Source organism: Rattus rattus, chromosome 9 (assembly GCF_011064425.1).
Source record: "Rattus rattus isolate New Zealand chromosome 9, Rrattus_CSIRO_v1, whole genome shotgun sequence".
Classification (NCBI taxonomy): Eukaryota; Metazoa; Chordata; class Mammalia; order Rodentia; family Muridae; genus Rattus; species Rattus rattus.
In genome coordinates, this window is record NC_046162.1 from 56,923,003 (window position 1) to 56,942,350 (window position 19,348).

General features: G+C 55.4%; 1 protein-coding gene across 1 annotated transcript in view; it reads right to left on the reverse strand.

Moving 5' to 3' along the window:
* Nucleotides 1-14,073, reverse strand: part of Arhgap23 (Rho GTPase activating protein 23) — a 53,937-nt gene extending 39,864 nt beyond the window's left edge. Inside the window, 8 exon segments of the mRNA XM_032911803.1 lie at nucleotides 5,369-5,512; nucleotides 7,675-7,732; nucleotides 7,854-7,965; nucleotides 8,151-8,306; nucleotides 9,657-10,815; nucleotides 13,510-13,564; nucleotides 13,715-13,793; nucleotides 13,944-14,073. Of these exon segments, the coding sequence (XP_032767694.1) occupies nucleotides 5,369-5,512; nucleotides 7,675-7,732; nucleotides 7,854-7,965; nucleotides 8,151-8,306; nucleotides 9,657-10,815; nucleotides 13,510-13,564; nucleotides 13,715-13,793; nucleotides 13,944-14,010 (1,830 nt within the window). The 5' untranslated portion in view covers nucleotides 14,011-14,073.
* Nucleotides 14,074-19,348: the final 5,275 nt, after the last annotated feature.

The window sequence follows — 19,348 nt, forward strand, 5'->3', positions numbered from 1 at the left end:
GTAAAGTACTACTTGGAGACCTTTGTCTGGAGATATGGTGGAAGGAGAGGTGTGCCGAGCAGGCAGCAGCCAAGGGTGACACTAACCACCCACCTATCCAGACCGCACCCCACAGCAAAGCCTGAGTCCAGGGCCAACAGGCATCAGACAAGGAGACCGGCCTCGAGGTTGAGGCCTCAGGGCTTTGTCCCGAGCTCTCCTCACCCTGCACACCTGCTGCAGGGACCCCATGCACACCTGTGGCTTAAATCAGCCATCTGCTGATGCCAACTCTACAGCTCCAGCCTGCGGTAGGCACCAGCCCAGTCCTGAGCGGCTTAAAGCCTGCTGAGCAACCCCAAGCCCTGCCCAGAACTTGCGAGTAGCATAGGTGGGCCCCGTGTTCCCTGTTCACTACAGTGCTCGAGTCTCTGCCCTCAAACCTGTTCTCCACCCTTGCGCCACCTTTTCCAGCTTGGTCAATCCGCCCAGTTGCCCTGAAACCTGGGAGTTGCCCCTGACACCTAGATCATGAGACATCAACTCTGCTCCTTTCAGAGTATCACCTGCCCGCACCTGGGTGCCACCATCCTGTCCGCTTCATCGACCCTCTCACCTGGACAACAGCGCTGACCTTCCCAGCGCCCCTCACCTTGGGCCTCCAGGCAACAGCCCTACAGTCAGTCAGTCATTCCTGCAGTGAAAGGCTCTCCTTTGGGTAGCCCCTTAAAGCAAACAGAAGGTCGAGGATCCATGCTGATTGCGAACTCAGCTCCCTGCTGCTTGTGTCGAGCCACAGACTTTTGCCTACCAGTGACTGCCTTCTTTACAGCCTGTGTACTAGATGCTTATTCTCCTGCAGGCCCCCCCATTTGTTTATATATTTGTGTGTTTATTTATTTTAAATAGGTGGGGAATGTGGGTACGCTGTGGCATGCTAGTCAAAGTCAAAGGACAACTTGAAAGAATAAGTTCCCCTGCTCCACCATGTGCATCCCAGGGCTTGAGTTCACTCATCAGGCTTGGCAGCAGTCTCCTCACCTGCCGAGCCACGTGCTCCCCCCTCCCCATCCCTCCTTCCCTCCTCCCTTCTTCTTTCTCCTCCCTCTTCCTTCTCCCCCTCCCCTTCCTCGTCTATTTTATTAATTTGTTTGTTTGTTTGTTGTTGCCTTAGAGATTGAACCCAGAGCCTATACATGTCAGGTAAATTCTGCACTGGGCTAGATTCCCCAGCTCTGTCTGTCCTGGAACTCACTCTATAGACCAGGCCGGCCTCAAACTCAGAGAACTGCCTGCCTCTGCCTCCCAAGTGCTGGCATTAAAAGTGTGCACCACCACGCTGGGTTGTGCTTGAACTCCTAATCTTCATGCCTCTGTCTCCCAGGCGTTCAGCTTCTCTCGTTCCTTTCTGTGGTTGCCTCCTTCACCACCGGCTCCTTGGTAAGAAGGGGCCTCTGGCCGTTTCGTTGCCCTGCAGAGAGTCCCATAAGCTCATGTCCTGGCTGTGGGTGTCCTGGCTACATAGCAGGCTGTGGGGACAAGTGCTCCAAGCCCAGGGCTAGGTACAGGCCAACCGTTCATTAGCTAACGTGGAGTCTGCTTTATGTCCTGATTGGGGGTGGGGGAGCTCCAAGGCCCTCCAGAGAGCAGGGCTGAAGCACCCATGCCCAGCTTCCCTTAGGCTGGCCTACCATCCCAGAGCTGCTGGGCTAAGACAGTGCCAACTGGAGCAGCCCTACCACTAATGTAATAAATGAGACCCTTGTCCCAAGAGAATAACTGTTAGCGTGAGGTGGCCTGGGGTCCCTCGAGATAACCCTGAATGAGCCAAGGCTTTCCCAGTGTCGATGCTGCCACCAACAGATCATGACAGTTAAGCAGCAAACATCCATGTTATGTCCTCACACAGTCGCTCTGGCGAAAGGAGCGCCTCACACATGCACCTCCTCTGCCTGGCATTGGTGTCTCTGAAGGAGGCTGAGGATGGGAGAGGGAGGTGGGGCTACTGGTGTAGATGACACGAGGCGCCCCAGACAGACCCAGGGTCTGCAGCTGACTCCAACCCCAGGACACTTCTTTAGTTCCCAGCCGTAGCACCAGGTAAACAAGTGACACTGAAGCCCCTATACTTCAGAACTGCTCAGGGAGCCAAGGAGTCAATGCCTGTCTCTGCCCAGAAAACACTGAAGCTGGGCTACCAGGGTCACCCAAAGCTGGGGCCGGGCTCCCTGAGAGAAACAGCACGAAGATACCTTTCCACCATGGCTGGACTGAGAGGTGCTGTTCCCACCAGGCTCACACCCCTTCTTGGAGTGACTGCCATCTTCCTGTATCTTTTTAATTTCATGGTCAGCCTCACTTTCCCAGTTCCCACTTCCTGTCAAGATTCCTGTGGTGGCAGACTGGAGAGATGGCTCAGCGCTTAAGAGCACTGGCTGCTCTTTCAGAGTTCAATTTCCTGAGTTCAATTCCCAGCAACCACATGGTGGCTCACAACCACTTGTAATGGGATCCGATGCCCTCTTCTGGTGTGTCTGGAGACAGCTACAGTGTACTCATAAGTAAAATAAGTACAAATCTTTAAAAAAAAAAAAAAGATTCTGTCGTGATGCACACCTTCCATCCCAGCACTCAGGAAGCAGAAATAGGTGGCTCTCTGAGTTTGAAGCCAGCCTGCTCTACAGAGTGACTTCCAGGACAGCCATGGCTACACAGGGAAACCCTATCTCCACAAATCAAAGGCAGGGGCAGGGGCAGGGGGAGGGGGAGGGGAGACTCTGCTAGGTCCTTACCATCTCCTTCTCCACAGGTGCGTGTGGTGCAGCCCTGGTGACTAAGGTGTGGGTCTCCGTGTCCACCATACCTATGTGTTCCCATTCCCAGGATCTCAGCCAAAGTATGTGTATGATCACACAGCTCCAACAGAGCTTCCTCACCCCAAATCCTCTCCTCAGGGGCCAGAGGCTCAAGGGAGAGGACCCCTGCCAGCCAAGCCAGGAGATAGGATCCTTGGCCTATCCTCTACCTTCCTCAGCCCCAGAGGCCATCAGTCAACCTTTACCCCAGAATCTCTTACACAGCTCCTGGTCCATCCCAGGGCCTTGATCACGCGAACAACCGCAATGATATGGACTCCTTCCGGCATAGACACGCTACTATCCTACGTCACACATCTCTACACTTTACCCCGTATCTCAGGACAGAAAAGTCCCCCAGGTACCGAATTCCCACTTCACCTTCTACCACCTACTCTGGGCTGCAGCCCACCCGGCTCCTGGCATAACTCTTAGCCTCCCTCCAGCCCTCAGTGAGGGTCTCCCCGGATACTCCCTCCTGCCACTCCCTCCACTACAGACTCCACGAGCTTTATTTATCACAGCCTCCTAGATATACAAACTCCTAGATATGCAGAGCCCCTAAACTCCCTGTGCTGTGACTGTCAGTGCACCTGTCACTGAGGAGCAATTAGCACTTTCTCTGTGGTCATCGGCCCCAAGAGGACAGGACTGGACAAGCTGGCTCCCTCAGCGAGGTCACTAGAAGCTCAGCAGACCCTCGGAGCAGGGGCTCTGTGCCCCCTGGCCTACTAACCCCCACCTCGCCCCTCTTGACTCATCTTGTAGCTCAGGGGACTTAAGTTTGCTCCTGAAGCTATATGCACACAACGTGTGGCTGTGTAGAAATTCAAAATCCGTTTCAGACTTCATTCTTTCCAGGTTCCACCCTTCAGGGACCCCTTCTACAGGTTCCACAGCCATGGATTTAACCAAATGTGGATCAAAAGCACTCGGAAAAAAACAAAAAAAAGCACCTGCATCTGTACCAAGGGATCCAGATGTTTTCCCCCTCCACATTCCATAATCAACCCACGGTAAGAAGTATTTACATAGCCTCACATAGTCTGAGACAACATTCATCACCCAGAGATGAGGTACAGTGTCTGCGAGGATTGCGTAGGCCGCACACAGTACCAAGTTGCTTTATAAAAGGGCTTGCGTGCCTGTGAACCTGGTGCCCCCCATAAATACCAAGGGAGCCCCGTAACAGCAGTAAAACAGAAGAGCAGCAGCCCCCAAGTGCCCAGCTCTGTGGGGACCCTGGGTTCACTTCCCCCAACTCTTCCTGCAATGCTAAGAATGGAACCCAGGCTCTTCCATAAGTCAGGCAAGAGTTCCTGAGGCACAGCCTACAAGAAACACTCTTTCTTTTCTAGGGCTTGGAACTAGGCCCGCACACCTGCTAGACAAACATTTGCCAATAGCCTACATCCCCAGCCCTTGATTTACAGTTTACTTTGAAACAGAATGTTAGTAAGTTGCTAAGGCTGGCCCTGAACTCATTCAGTAGCCTAGACAGGTCATGAACTTTCCATCCTCCTGTCTCAGCCTCCCAAATGGCTTAGGTTACAGACCGAGCTCACACAGCATGGTGTACCCTGTTCACACCATGTCTTGTAAATGCTTGGGAGCAGGTTTGGGAATGTGTTAGTCAGCTCCCCTCATAGACACTGAGTCACGAGCACTAGGTTCTGAGTCCTCAGAGCAGTAAGTAAACCACGCCATCAAGAATCAAGGCCGGACCTGTCTAAACCACCCTGCCTCCTTTTTCTCCCTCTCTCCAGCCCAGGGCTCCAAGCCTGGGACTCAAGCTCCAGCCTGAGAGATTAGAGCCCCACCTTCCCATCTGAATCCTACTTTCCCTCCTGCCCCGTCCTCACCCACTCATGAAGGCTCTGACTGGATCTTTCGGTGGCTTCTAAATGGTCTTCTTATGCCTGTGCATCCCTCACTGGAGCACCCCAGGAAGCCGCGGGAGCACTTGAAAGCTCTGGCTCTAAGAGCCCCAAGGGGCAGGGTTGGGGATTTAGCTCAGCGGTAGAGCACTTGCCTAGCAAGCGCAAGGCCCTGGGTTTGGTCCCCAGTTCCAAAAAAAGAAAAAAGAAAAGAAGAAAAAAAAAAGAGCCCCAAGGGTTTCAGTTGTTAAACTAAGCCTGCGCCACAAGGACCTCATGGGCCCGAAGAGAACGGGCCTCTGCCTCCTTTGCCCCAGTCTTACTCCTTTGCCCGTCGCTCATTCATGGTCTTTCAAGAATGGCTTGGTCAGGACTCCAAGCCTAGCCTGCCATGTACTTCCACAGCAGAAGCACCTCTCTGTTAACCTCCTTTTCAGGGTTCAGTAAACCCTCCTCCCCAGAAACTCTTTCTGTCATCTAACCTTGATTCCTCAGGCTATAGCCTGAAGTTTTTTGTTGTTGTTTTGTTTTTTGTTTTTGTTTGGTTTTTTTGGTTTGGTTGGCGTCAGACGCTTCAGGGCAGGTATAGGAGAACCTGGAAAGTTCTGCCAGAGCCAGCTTCCATCCTGCCGGTCGTCCTTCCTCAGGCCACCTTACCTTCCCCTTCTTGGTGAGGATCTGCTTATAATACAACCAGCCTTCTCTCCTGATATCACTGAAGGTTGCATCTGAGAGGTCAGAGGTTGAGTGTCGTTTAGAGGGGGCTTCAGCATCTTCAGAGGTGCCCCAGCTATCTAGAGACTGTAGGGAGAAAACATTAGGCAATTTAGGATGACTCCCATAATACCAGCATCTCAGGAGCCTCATGGACCCCTGGCTGCCACACCGGCCTGGAGTGTGTCTGGGCTGTACGCTGATGTGCTGTGTGACTTCATGGGCCTTGCTTGTCCTCTCTGGACTGTTTGTGTTGAGGTCATGAGACCTCATGAAGAAGCCAGAAAGGAGGAAAGGGCTGGACCTGCCAGCAGGACACGTGGCTCCCAATGCTGGAAAAGCTAATCTGGGCCTTCCTTCAGCTTTACAGCCTCGAAGGAATTGAGGAAGCAGGGGAAGCGACTGTGGCAATAAGGAGTTAAGTAAACAGCGGAAGTGGGAACATCAACAAAGACCAAGTAGTGATGGGACAGGGAGTCAAACCCACCAGGAGTTAAACAAGAAGTGATGGTGTCAACAGGAATCCAGCCTCAGAGCTGGCGCGTCCAGGGAGAGTTGTAAGCTGAGGAAGTGATAAGGGGAGCAGGTGGCCCTGCCTTGAAGGTGCTAAGCTAATAAAACACACGTGCATGTGAGGAAAGTGCACAAATGATCACAAGGAGACCGGAAAAGGCACGTGGGTGAGGCTTCATAGCAAGCTTCAGAGGTCCCTAATGCTACAAAGATCCCAGCACTCAGGAGGCTGATGCGGGAGCATCACAAGTTTGAAGCCCGTCTGGATTAAACCATGTCTTCAAGGTCTAGCAAGACCTGCCCTAGATGGCTGGAGAGATGGCTCAGTGGTTAAGAGCACTGGCTGCTCTTCCAGAGGGCCTGAGTTCAATTCCCAGCAACCACATGGTGACTCCCAACGATCTGTAATGGGATCTGATGCCCCTTCTGGTGTGTCTAAAGACAGCTACAGTGTACCCATATACATAAAATGAATAATATTAAGAAGAAAAAAAACAGACCTGGCCAGGGGCTGGAGAGGTGGCTCAGTGGTTAAGAGCACTGGCTGCTGTTTCAGAGGACCCAGGTTTAGTTCCCAGCACCCACATGGCAGCTCACAGCCATCCATACCTGACCTCCACAGCAGTACGCGTGAGCATGGAACACATACATACACAGGCAAAACCCTCAGACACACGAAATGAAATAAATAAACCTAAAGAAAAAAGTTAAGAGAAAGAATCTGGGGTGACCCATATTGTAGAGCTGACCATCACCTATAGGTCCAGCTCTAGGAGGAACCTGTGCCTCTGGGCTCCTGAGGCACCTGCACACACACACACACACACACACACACACATTTTAAAAAGGAATAAATCTTATTTTAAAAAAAAGAAAGAAAGAAAAGAAAGAAATCAAGAGTTGGAAGCTAGGCATGGTAGCACACGCCTGTGCCTTTAATCCAGGCACTGGGGTGGCAGGGACTTGCAGATCCCTGAGTTCAATGCCAGCCTGGTCTACAGAGTGAGGCCACCCAGAGCTACACACTAAGACCCTGTCTCAACCAAACAAATTATAATAACAAAAAGTGTTGGAGATATTGCCCAGGCACGCCTGCCACACTTGAACCCTTGGTTCTATTCCCAGCACTGAAGAGAGAGACGGGAGAGGGAGGGGAGAGGGAGAGGGAGAGGGAGGGAGGGGAGGGGGGGGGAGGGGAGGGGGAGAGGGAGAGGAGGAGAGGGGGAGAGGGAGAGGGGGAGAGGGGGAGGGGGGGAGAGAGGGAGGGAGAGAGGGAGAGGAGGAGAGGGGGAGAGAGGGAGAGAGGGAGAGAGGGAGAGAGGGAGAGAGGGGGAGGAGGAGAGGGGGGGAGAGGGAGAGGGAGGGGAGGGGAGGGGGGAGGGGAGGGGGGAGGGAGGGAGGGAGGGGGGAGGGAGGGGGAGGGGGGGGAGGGGGAGGGAAAGAGAGGAGGGAGAGGGAGAGGGAGGAGAGGGAGGGAGAGGAGAGCTGCTCTGGGATTTGGGACTTTCCAGATTGCAGGACAAATGCAGCCTTCAGGTGGGAGGCAGGCCACATGGGTAGCATGAAGAAGGAACACAGGACAGGGGCTAGGAGCCAGAGCACTTCACTTAGGGGTCACAGGAATCACAAATATGGAACCCAGGACGACATGTAGGGCTCCCACCCTTCTAGAGACAGACAGACAGACACACACACACACACACACACACAATGCATACACGTTTTTGCTGGCTTACCCCGTCGGTGAAGAAGCTTCGCAGCATCCGTAGGCTCGGCACACGGTTGGGAAGGCGCCTGAGGAGCAAGGAATGCCGGTGAGGGTTGTGGTCGGTCCAGATTCTCATCACCCACCCAAACCCATGGCTCGACCTCGGGGAGAAGAAACCACCCCACCCCGGTGCAGACATGGGCTCACCGGAGCACTCGGCCCTCATCCCGGAAGGTGTTCAGTCCATCATCACAGGACTTGGAGCGCTCTGTGGTGATGGCCAACAGGTAGGAGGAGCGGCGGCCGGCCTTGATGCTGCCTGAAAAGAAGCCCAAGGAGGCCGCAGGGTTAGCAAAGAGCAGGTTGGCAGGTACCCTAAGAGCCCTCCCTTCTGGTCAGGAGTGGCTCTCCCACGGGGCCCCAGAAGAAGCAAAGAGACACTGGGCAAAAGACCCACAGGGCCAGACAGCAGAGGAGGGGGTGACACAGGCCAGAGACACTCACTGCAGTCCTGGGAGTAATGGCGGCTGAGGGCAAAAGTGAAGGTGGGTGAGGATGGGCTAGTTCCCAGGACAGGGGCTGAGTTCATGGCACTGGAGACCACGGCGGAGGCAGGGACATGCTTGGCTTGAAGGTCAATGCTGGGGCTGGTGGGCTCATCTGCCAGCAGAGGAAGGAAGGGATGTGAGGAACACAGGCCAGGCTTACCAGGCTCCAGGCGGCACATGCTGCAAACCCCTAAACTCTTCCTCACTAGGGCGTTTCTGGCAACAGGCCGGCTGCACAGGGTGCCTCGCCCACCAGATGTGGTCAGGGAGTGTCTCCTTTTAGCAGGTGCCGAGCCTCCCTGTGCATCAAGGGCACCGAGGAGTGGAACTGAGCCATCCTCCTTGGAGCGGGCTCCTAAAGCACAAAGCAGTACTCTATTGGTGGCTTAGGGCACAAGCGCTGTCTTCGCATTAGATGGGCGCAACCGACAAGAGGCTCAGCTTGGGTTTGCTGAAACACAGCTGGGCCCCGGCCGCAGGCTGCTGGCGGCATCCTACCACCTCCCTAAGCGTCTTCTTAGTTCCCAGGCTGCTTAGCTACAAACCCACCAGGCCCAGGACGTGGGCCCAACACCATCTCCTTCCATTCCAGGCTTTCTCCACAGCCTGGCCTGGCCCACTTCCTCACAGCCCTAACCTTTCTTCTTCTTCTGCACTCCCACCACCAACACGGAGACGAGGCACCACTCTCTGGGCAAGCCAAAAAGCTTAAGATCACCCTCACCTCTCTGCCTTCTTGCCTCTCCCCACTCTATGGGCAGCCATCACAGCCTCCTCTGTTGTGAGGGGAAGTCTGAGCTTAGCCTTGGACGGAAAAGGACCACAGGCCTGGAAGTGCAGTCGGCCCCTCCCACTGCAAGGTCTGTGCAGTCCCATCTTTCTCTCTGAACATTCTCCCTCAGACTACCTCAAATCCTTCTTAGCCAAAGGTTGTTTTCCCAATGTTTTCCCAGTGCCGACCACACCCATCTAGGCCACAGAATCCTTCCCCATCCACAGAGGCTGTCTGTCCTGTGCGCTTTCTGTCTGAGCAGCCATCCACCAAGTAAGCCTGAAGCCTAGCATGGTGCCTGAAGTAAATATCTGTTAGAGGAATGTAGGAGAGATGGAGTGAAAAGACGAAGAACGAAAGACACAAAGAAAGAAGGAAGAGCGGAAGGAGGAGGGAAGGATGGGAGTTAATGATGGAAGGATACACAGCAAAGGACCAAAGGAGCCACGGAGAAGGGGGTGAGGAGGGAGGGAGGAGAGAAGGTGTGGACGGAAAGATGGCTACGAGAATGAGTGAGCGGGAGACAGGGTGAAAGGCAATTATTGAGGAATGGACAAATGGACAGACAGACAGATATAACCCAGATGCTCCTATAGTACACAGTGCAGACTTGGGCACAGTGAACAGGGAGATGGGACACGAAAGGATGGCGAATGGGACTCTTAGTCAGCCACTTGTAACACCACTCACCAATGAAGGGAATTGAAGCCAGGGAGTCTTCTGTAGTGGCCAAAGGGGCCACCTTCCTGCCTGGACGTTCCCCTCTGGCCTCTGGTTCTAGGGACTCGTCACCAAATCCAAGGTTCACCTGCCTTGCTGGGGTCAGCTGGACCTTGCGACCCGTTGGAGGTTTCTGTCTCAGGACCACCTCATCACGATGATCCTCTGCGGGAGGCTCCAGGGCTCGGGTGCTAGGATCTGGCCGGGCGACCCTAGGTGGTTCGGAGGCCTCTGGTGGGAATGATGCAGGAGACTGGGCCAAGCTGAAGGTGGGAAGTCCCCCGAAGGGTGAGTCCCGGAAGGAGAGGGCGTGCAGGAGACCAGTCCGGCGCTGGAATGACGGGCTATAGCTCCGATACCCAATGTACCCGATGTCATCCAGGCCCTGCAGGCCAGATGCGGGAGGAGCCTGGGGCCCTGGCAAGTCCCGAGAAGGGCAAGCAGAGGTGCGGGCAGATGGCCGCTGGGAAGCCCAACCGCAGCGTTCAAGGCGAGGTGACACCAGTGCCCCTGGCCCCAGTGCTTCAGCAGAGCGGGTAGCCCGGCTCAGGTAATCGTCTGAGCGAGCTCGGTGCCAACCCTCCTGGCCCAGCTGGCTCAAGGCATCCTGGGAGGTGGAGCAGGGCCATGGGTGGTGGGTAGTCACATCCTCCAAGCGGTCCTGGGAGGCACTGCGGGCCCGAGGTGGCATGGCTGGGCACCGTCTCTCCCCCGCCCTGCGGGGTATCTGATTTGACAGCCAGTGTGACAGAGCCTGCTGGCACTCCAGTCTGCTGGGAAGCACCCGGCTGCCAGACTCTAGGAAGGCACGGGGCGTCCGGGACTCTGAAGGGAGGTGGGGAAAGGCACCAGGGCTTGGGCGGGGCTGGCTCATCCCCAGGGAAGAGTTGTCCAGGTGGGCACGGGTGGCAGATGGAACACGGGACCCTGGGTCACTCCAGGCAGCAGGACTCCGGGGATCCGTAGGTAGTGCTGAGATGGGCTCAGGCACCATAGTGGCCCAGGCAGGGACCCGGGTTGGCGGGGCATAGGTCTTCCGTGGGTAGCAGAGTGGAGGTGGTTCTGGGATGCTGCGGGCCTCTCCAGAATACGGCTCGTTGCCCTTCAGGTAGGCATCCTGGGAGTAGGCCTGGCCAGAAACACAGAGGCATGAAAGCATGACCGGACTGGACTCAGAGGACAGGAATGAGACAGCCCTAGGGTACCAAGGTCCTCAGAAGGGAAGGGAAGGGAGATGACTAAGTAGGGGTGTCCTGAATGGATGAGGGTTTGTGTGCTCCAAGGAGGGAGGACAAAGAGATAAGATTCTCATTCTCTCTCTCTCTCTCTCTCTCTCTCTCTCTCTCTCTCTCTCTCTCTCTCTCTCTCTTTCCCCGCCCTCCTCAAAATAGCTAGATCTCTGTAAGACTTTTAAAACAAGGACAGCCTTTAGCCACAAACATTCCAACATCTGTTTGCTAGGGCCCTCCCCCACCCTGCCCTCCCCCATCCTGCCCTCCACCTCCTACTGTTCCTTTATGTCCAAGGATGCCCACAGCCCCTGCAGTTCAGTGGGGAATGGACAGGAATCTGTCAAGGTGGTAGAGGACCTTAGGAAGCTGGCTAAGGAGTGGGTGTGTCCAAGGAGGGGTGGTCTGAGGGTAGGCAGAGGCTGGAAGAGCCCAAGGTCCCCTCAGTGTGGGGTGATGTGAGCTGGGGCCCAGGGCCTTGAGATGAAGACCGGGACCACTTCTTGCTCCCCAGAGACCAGTTTAAAGGAGAGGCTGGACAGGCTAAGGGGCCTTGGGCCACCTCCCGCCACCCCTAGGCCTGGAATTTGGCGCTGGCTACTGGAGCTGACGCTGCATTGCTGAGGAGTGACAGGGCTGGTGCCCAGGCTGAGCCAAAAAAGGAGGCACCCCACCCCCGGACAGCAGCCTGTGGCCCTGGCTGAGCCTAGCACTGGCTGAGCTGAGGGGGCCTGTTTCAGCAAAGGGTGGAAGGAAGGGTGAGCCCAGACATACATACATACATACTACACCACACCACAGAGAAACGGCAAGATACACACCCCAAGAGATACACATACAGCACACACAATGAGACACACAAATAACTACCCCTCCAGTCCCAAACACAAACATCATGTGACAAGGACCAGCTAACCACACCCCCGCACACTCGGCCCCTCCAGCCTGGCATACTGGGCCAGCAACACATACCTCTCCCTCCTGCCATCCTGCTGGCTCCCAGAGCTCCCAGCATCACGGTGGTGGCGGCAGCATCCCGCCAGCCAGTGCCTGCTACCCTGCTGCCTCTCACCACAGCCCCTGCCCAGCTGATTTGAGTCCCTCAGTCCCCTCAGCCAGCCCTCCCTGAAGCTCCCCCTCTCCCCCACCCGGCTCGGCTCTCTTTCGGCTGCCTGGCGGTAGGAGGAGGGAGGATGGGTGTGGAGGGGACTTGCCGCGTCGGTGGTGGCGTCAGCGGCTGCCGCCACCCGATTGGCCTCCAGCCTTGGCTCCCAACCACAGGAATGCCTGGGCCCCACCCTCTGGCTGACTGGAGATGGCGGGTAGTGGGAGCTCCCAGATGTTGACATCTGGGGATGCCAGCCTACTTGGGTCTAGGTCTGGCAGAGTTCAAGGCTGCTGCCCTTGTCACCCCTTGTCCCTGACAGCTGGACTGAGCCAGGGTGCCATGCCCTGTTACTCTCTCAGAACTGGAGTACAGGCAAGCTCTTTAAGACTTGGGGTGAGCCATGCACCTCTCTGAGCCTCCATTCTTTCCCCCTCAGCTCTAGGAAGTGCAAGGGGACAATTGAGGTCAGGAATGGAGGTTCCAGGGAGGCATCATGCCAAGTGTGACCCTGTCATTACAGTGACACAGCCAAAGCCAGCACAGCAGCTCTGGGCCTCTGGGCTTGGCACTCAGCCATCCTCTGAGGGGCAGTGACCGAAGGGGCAAGCAAGCTGGCGTCTGGGTAGGAGCCAAGAGACTAAGAACAGGGCACTAGGCAAGGGGGACTGTTCCAAGCTCCAGACACAAGGCTCTGGGCTTCCTTCACACAACACATGTGGGGCAGGCCTTGGGGTGGCACCCTCCCAGAGGGTTTTATGGTCTCAGTGTGCTGAGACACTGGTTGTGATGGGTTTCAAACTTGTATCTCGCACAGATGAATTTGGGATCCTGTGATATCACGAAGTGTAGGTGCTTGAGAAGGGCTGCAGCATGCTGTGACATTTGTGGGCAGCGTTGCGACAAGATACCAGTGAGTACTTACGTCACAGCAGCAGACTCCAGATGTGTGCAGAGTTTGTGCTACGAGACAGAGGTGCAAGTGAGGCTACTGTGAGGTCCTGCTGTGAGGTCCCACTGTGTGCTGCTGTGAGATCCTACTGTGTGTTACATGGGTACTGTGGCGGCAGAGACAGGGAGAGGCTCTGTGAGTCCTGCAATGCTCTGTGTCTTCTGTGGAGCTGAGTAGTACAGGGCTGTGCGGGGCCGAGTGTCCTGACGTGTACCAAGGGTGGTGTTTGGTGTGTGCATCTATGGACACACCTCCAGAGCCATGTGGGGAGGGGGTGCAGAGAGCAGGCATCTCTCACAGAGCAAACAAGAACGTGCCAGGCTGGCAGGGCCCGCTGGGCCACCCTCTTTTCAGATACCCTGGCAGGAATCCTGCTTACCGAGGCCAGCGCCTCCTCTCTCCTGAGCACAGAGAGGCCTCGAGTGAAGCAAGAAGCAGCCCCAGCCCAGGGATGGGCCTGGGAGCCCCAGTTGAGCAATAAGCGCTATTTCCTTTCTTTTCTCCCACAGGGCCCTCCACGCAGACAGAAGGACTCACCAGCTGTAGGATGTCCTCGTCCTTGGGCATGATGGAGAGCTCCAGGGTGTCATCGCTGCAGAGACAGGGACGGGGAGAGAGTACACATCAAGCAAGGCATCAGGACAGCGTGGGGAGCGGGACCAGGTCACAGGGCCCAGGCTGGAGGGGAGGGGAGGCTGGGTGCCTGAGTGCTACCTTGAAAGCAGAACGGCCAGACACTCACCTGTTCTGGATCAGACCTATGACCTGGGAGTATGTCTTCCCAATGACGCTCTCTCCATTCACCTTCACCAGCCGGTCTCCTAGGGACAAGGGAGGAGGTCACATGTACTGAGCATGAATGGAAGTGAAAGGAGAGGAGCTTTCCCAGTATCTGGGTTCATGAATTCCAACCCAACTAAAAGGGATGTGAGCCCCAGAGGAGTGTTAAATAGGGTCACAGACAGGCTCACCTGTGCGAAGCCCTGCCCTGTGGGCAGGGCCCCCCTCCTTCACATTCTTCACAAAGATGGTATCCATGGGCTCCAGGCGGTGCCGGGGAGAGAGTCCTGGTGGGCATCAGCCAGGTTAGCTGGGGGTGGTGGCTGAAGGTCACACCCATGCACAGCTACACACACAGAGGACACACACTCAGAGGATGATCACACACAGGCACAGGCGTGCAATGACCCACACATCACAGGACCTACGCCCACTGCCAGACAAAGGCCCACACAGGAGGAGGACACACAAAGAGCTGCCCAAATCCGTGAGCTGAGTCTCCGTCCTGTGCTAGAAGCCAGACTGCACAGATATGTGGACATACACAGCTCACGCCCTTTCAGAGTTCTCAGTCAGGCAGACTTTAGACACAAGACAACAACAGAAAGGGTGGCACCCAAGAGGACCCTAAGAGCTGACAAGACGGATCAGTGGTGTGAGTCTCATGGTGGGCACTGAATCCCTGAAAGCCACGTAAAGGTGGAAGGAGAGAACTAGCTCTGCTGAGTCATTCTCTGATCTCTACACACTCTGCATGGCACACACATGCGTGCGCACACGCGCGCGTGTACACACACACACACACACACACGTGTTTAAAAGGAAGCCCTTATCTGGGCTGGAGAGATGGGTCTCCTGCACAGGGCCTCGGTTCGGTCTCCAGCACGCGTGTGGTAGCTCACAACTGCCGCACAACTCTAATTCCAGGGGACTGACACACTGTTCTAACACTCTGGCTCCCTACATATACATGGCACCATACACACACACATACATACATACACACATACATACATACATACGCTCAGACACAAACAATCATGAAATATTTTTTTGAAAATAATGCGCCTATCCAGCCCTGAGGACGCCAGCTGGGGAGACCTCACATATATGGAAGACGACAGATCGCAGAACCAAGGAGATACCCAAAACACTTGTGTCCCCCACCCTTCCTCCTTCTCCAGCGTCAGAGATTCCAAGCAGGACGCAGGACGGATACTAACTCCATCACTTGCCAACAAGGTTCCCTTACTGGGACCTGTGCTAGGACAGTGAGTTCCTTCAGTGGCATGAGAACTGAGGAGAGCCACGTCACCATGGCTGCCCACAGACAGAGGCAGGGCAGGAAAGCTGCCTGCTCAGGGAGTTCAGCTTTAAATACCTCAGAGTCTGAGAGCCGGCAGTGGACCCTTAGGATAGCAAAGGTGACAGTAAGGTGAGTTAGGCTTTTAATACATAATTTAGGGCCCCCCTATTCCTACCAGGACCTCCCTTTCTCCGTCTATAGTAAGAGCTCATGCTCAGTACACCTCAGCCCTAATCCACAAGCCCTTAGCCTTGACTTCATCCTGGGAGAAAGCAGAGAGAGGGTGGAAGCAGATGGGTATGTGTCACCCAGCGTCCTCGGTATCAGATGGCTGTGGGAGGGACAGGCCCATAGGAAGACAAGAGAGGGGAAGATGTGGAGGGAGAACATAGAATGAGGAGGAGATGCCTGGAGCTAGGCTAGCAGGAGCATAGAGAGGAGAGAGGCTAGACAGGGACAAGAAAAGGGTGGGGCCCACTGGGGTGCGGGAGAGAAACTGAAGCCCAGCCCTGCCCCTGCTCCACCCCCTTACCTCCTCCTCCCCCTCTTCCTCCTGCTCCTCTTCCTCCTCTTCCTCCTCCTTGGCCTCCTTGGCCTCCTCGGCTTCCATGGCCTCCATTCTCTTCCTCCTGCAGGGAACAGAGAGATGGGTGTGGCAACTGTTCAGTCCTCAGCGCATCAGCCGCATCAGCCGTATGCTGCACCTGGATAGCCCTGCTGAGCCACACCTCCAATCCTTATCCCCTTCCAATTAGCCAACTGCAGCAGAAACAGGAGAGCTGTCAGAGGCATCCCCAGACAGAAGTGTCCCAGTAACACATATCCCCAGGTTTCCAAGAATACCCAACCTACCAGAAATCCATGACCTCTTCCTCTAGGGAGCCTGCAGGCCAAGGGAGGAGGTCCCCAAAACACAAGCAGAGGGCCCAGGCAGACAAAGATAAGCAACCTGACCAGTGTAAACAGGGCTATCTCTCTCAGAGAATGGGCTGGGAGGCCCGATTAGCAAGAGGGGAGGGGTGCACACTTAGGGCTGGATGTGCTAAGCTGACGCCAGCAAGCGACAAGCATCAGACTAAAAGCATTCTGGTCTGAAAGGAAAGAAGAGGAGCCAGGAAAGGTTCTCTGATAAGCAGAAGTGGGTGTCAGGCAAGGGGCAGGACTCTAGCAGCTAGCTACAGGGGTGAGGGAAAGTTGCTAGGAAGTCCAGGGGTCCATCCCGGTGAGGGAAGAGGGTACATGGGGTATGGGCTTTGAGAAGAAGCAGAAGATGGTCAGAAACAGGCCAAGCCAGCAGGTGCTGCATCTCAGAGTTGACCAGACCTACTGGGTCATCTGGTCCAGAGACTCAGCAGCAGAACCAGGGCCCAAACTCAGAACCCCCTGGTATCCTAGCCAGGCCAAGGTGGGTGCTGTTGAAGCCTGGGCCTCTGGCCAGTTTCCCATGGGATGTGCATGCCCACTGATCTGAACTGACAGCACAGACAGCGGGTGGCAGAGGCAGACAGATACATTTGGACGGCTAAGATCTCTGTACAGGCTGCAGGCAGAGAACTCTGGCCTTCTGTGGCCTGGGGACAAGAGCTTCTCCCAGTCTAGGGCAGGTTCTGGAAAGGGAGGGAGCAGCCCTGGCTTGTCTTCCCCAGAGTTAGCCAGTGATCCAAGAGGAGAGCCCACTATGCTCGACCCCAGCTCTGTCGCTGAGCTCTCCCAGTGTCTGAGAGAAGGTGGCAGGAGCTAGAAACAAGGAAAGGGGGGACTAGGCCTCCAGGGGTGAGAGGCTGGCATCCTTGGTCATCTGATGCCACCCACACTATTAGGCCTCACTTTCACGTTAGGCATAGCCACAGACAATGACAGTGATGATCCCAGGGTCAAAGATTCATACACATGTGAAAGCCACAAAGCATGTGACAGACATGTACATACCACGCACGCGCACACACACACAAGTACAGAGACAGCAGAGAAACCTAATGTTTTTTGTGTGGCAGGGTCAAGGTGCTCCAAGCAAGAATCCCCCCACAGTTAGGGCAGGCTGATCCAGCCCTAGGGGAAGGAGAGAGGAATTCATCCGCTCTGATAGAAATCTGTCTCCTCTGCAGGAAGAGAGGCTGGGAGCCCAGAATGCTGCTGGCCTCCTCCCATCTTCCTCACTCTTTGTTTCAGGGACCCTCTCTTTCCAGCTGATGACCTTATGCTGGCCTGAGGGGTTCTGGGGCCCTGCTTCCGGGAGCTGGGTTAGGTATAGAAAGGCTCTTGGGGATCCAAGAAATAGACTGGAGATAAACCAAGTCACAGAGGGAGGAGAGGCCTGTGAGCCAATCTACAGCAACATGGGCCTGAGTGAGGACTAAATCCTGGGGCCCTGGACCCCGCCCCCAGGACTCTTCCTACAGAATGAGCTGAGGTCCCTGACACCTCAGCCTGGGCACAGAAAGAGCAGACCAGATCAAGAATCCATGCACAAGTGACCAAGGAAGTCCAGGAGGCCCTGTTCAAGATGGCCATTCCCTTTCCAGAGCCCAGAGAAGGTAAGGAGTTTGTCCACAGTCACAGAGCAAGTGTCCCAGGCTCGGCCGGCACTGCATCCCCCCTTACAGCGCTCAGACTGCAGCAGGGGAGAGCCAGGCTGGCCCCCTGGAGGGGCTCCTCTGGCAGTTAGCCTCTCGCCCCTCAAGCTCCCTCACAGAGTGGCCAGGCTGGCGGGCTGGCCCTACCTTCAGGCTGCAGTGCACGGCTGACTCGGGTGGGTACACGATGAAGTGGCGCAGGGTGAAACCAAAGCCATCCTGAAGACTCTTGCGCAGCAGCAGTGTCCTCGGCCCCTGCCCGGGGAGGGGGCGCCCGGAACAGCGCCCATCTCGAGAGCCCAGTGGAAGCTGCAGGAGCACAGGGAGACAGGTCAGTGAACATCGTGTGGTCCATGCTCATGGCTCTCCACGAGCCTCCAGCTGCCCAGGAGCCTAGAACCTGACAGGGAGTGCCAACATCCATAGCCAGGAGGCCAGGTCCCTGCCAACATCCATAGCCAGGAGGCCAGGTCCCTTCTGGCTCCTGACCCCTCACCACAGCCTTCTTTCATTCCCGAAGCAGAAAGCCTCTTTCCTCGGAGTTTTTCCTTCAGTCTCCTCACAACGCCTCTGCATCCTTGGAAATTGAGCCAGTATGCATGTATGCATGTCCTAAGCCCCAGACCCTGCACACACAGCTTTTCTGCATAGGAAGTTGTACACACAACTCTTACACATCATACAGTGACATACATGAAGACATTCACAACTTATTCAGACAGAACATACCACAAACACAGGCACACATATAAAATGTGCACATGTACACCAGGTGGTGGTGGCTTAATCCCAGCACTCAGGAGGCAGAGGTGGGCAGATTGCTGAGTCCAAGGCTAACCTGGTTTATAGAGTGAGTTCCAGGACAGCCAAGGCCACACAGAGAAACCCTGGGCTAAAAACCAACCAATCAATAGATAATAAATAATAAATAATAAATAATAAAAACCAGATGTGCACACAGGCAGACTCACGGAACCACATGTATACACCAGGCAGGCACACTGGTCCAGGCACAGTGCACATAACCAGTCTTGCATACACACATGCACAGCACAGAGCCATGTCTCTGCACTGGCACAAATGCACCCTCCAGGAGCATGGGATCGAGAGCCCCAAATGGACACTGGGCCACTAAAGGGATTTGCTGAGGCTGCAAAGCTCAGCCCAAAGGCCAGGCTGGTTCACCAGAGAGGCAGATGAGAGATACTGCCTTCTGTCCAACCCGCTGGGATGCTTGGGATTCCCCTAGACGACATGGCAAGCTATCCAAAGAAGTGAGGGGACCATTATCTGGAGCGGGAGGCAAGAGATGACAGAGAAGACTGCTTGAATGTCTGGACTCTGAAATGAACAGCCAGTAACAAGTATGAGATACCTTGCATGCAGTGAGGCTGATAGAAAAGATGTGTGTCCAGGGGACAAGCTGTGGGAAAGCGAGTCGTCTCCCACAAAGCCTCAAGTCCTCACAGCCACTGGGCAGCCTGGGCTAGCACTTGCCTCTGACCCAAAGCCCTCAGGAAGCCAGAAGCTCCCACCGACTCCTTCCACAAGCCTCCACCCTTGCTCCTCCTTGGCCTTGGCAGGGACCTGAGGAGCAGAGGAGAGACCCGGGAGCTGGTACGGACAGTGGAAGGGTCGTCAGACCTGGGCTGGAAGGAGCTCTCACTGTACAGGAAAGCTGCCTCCTGCTAGCTGAAGACAGCTCACAAACACCTGA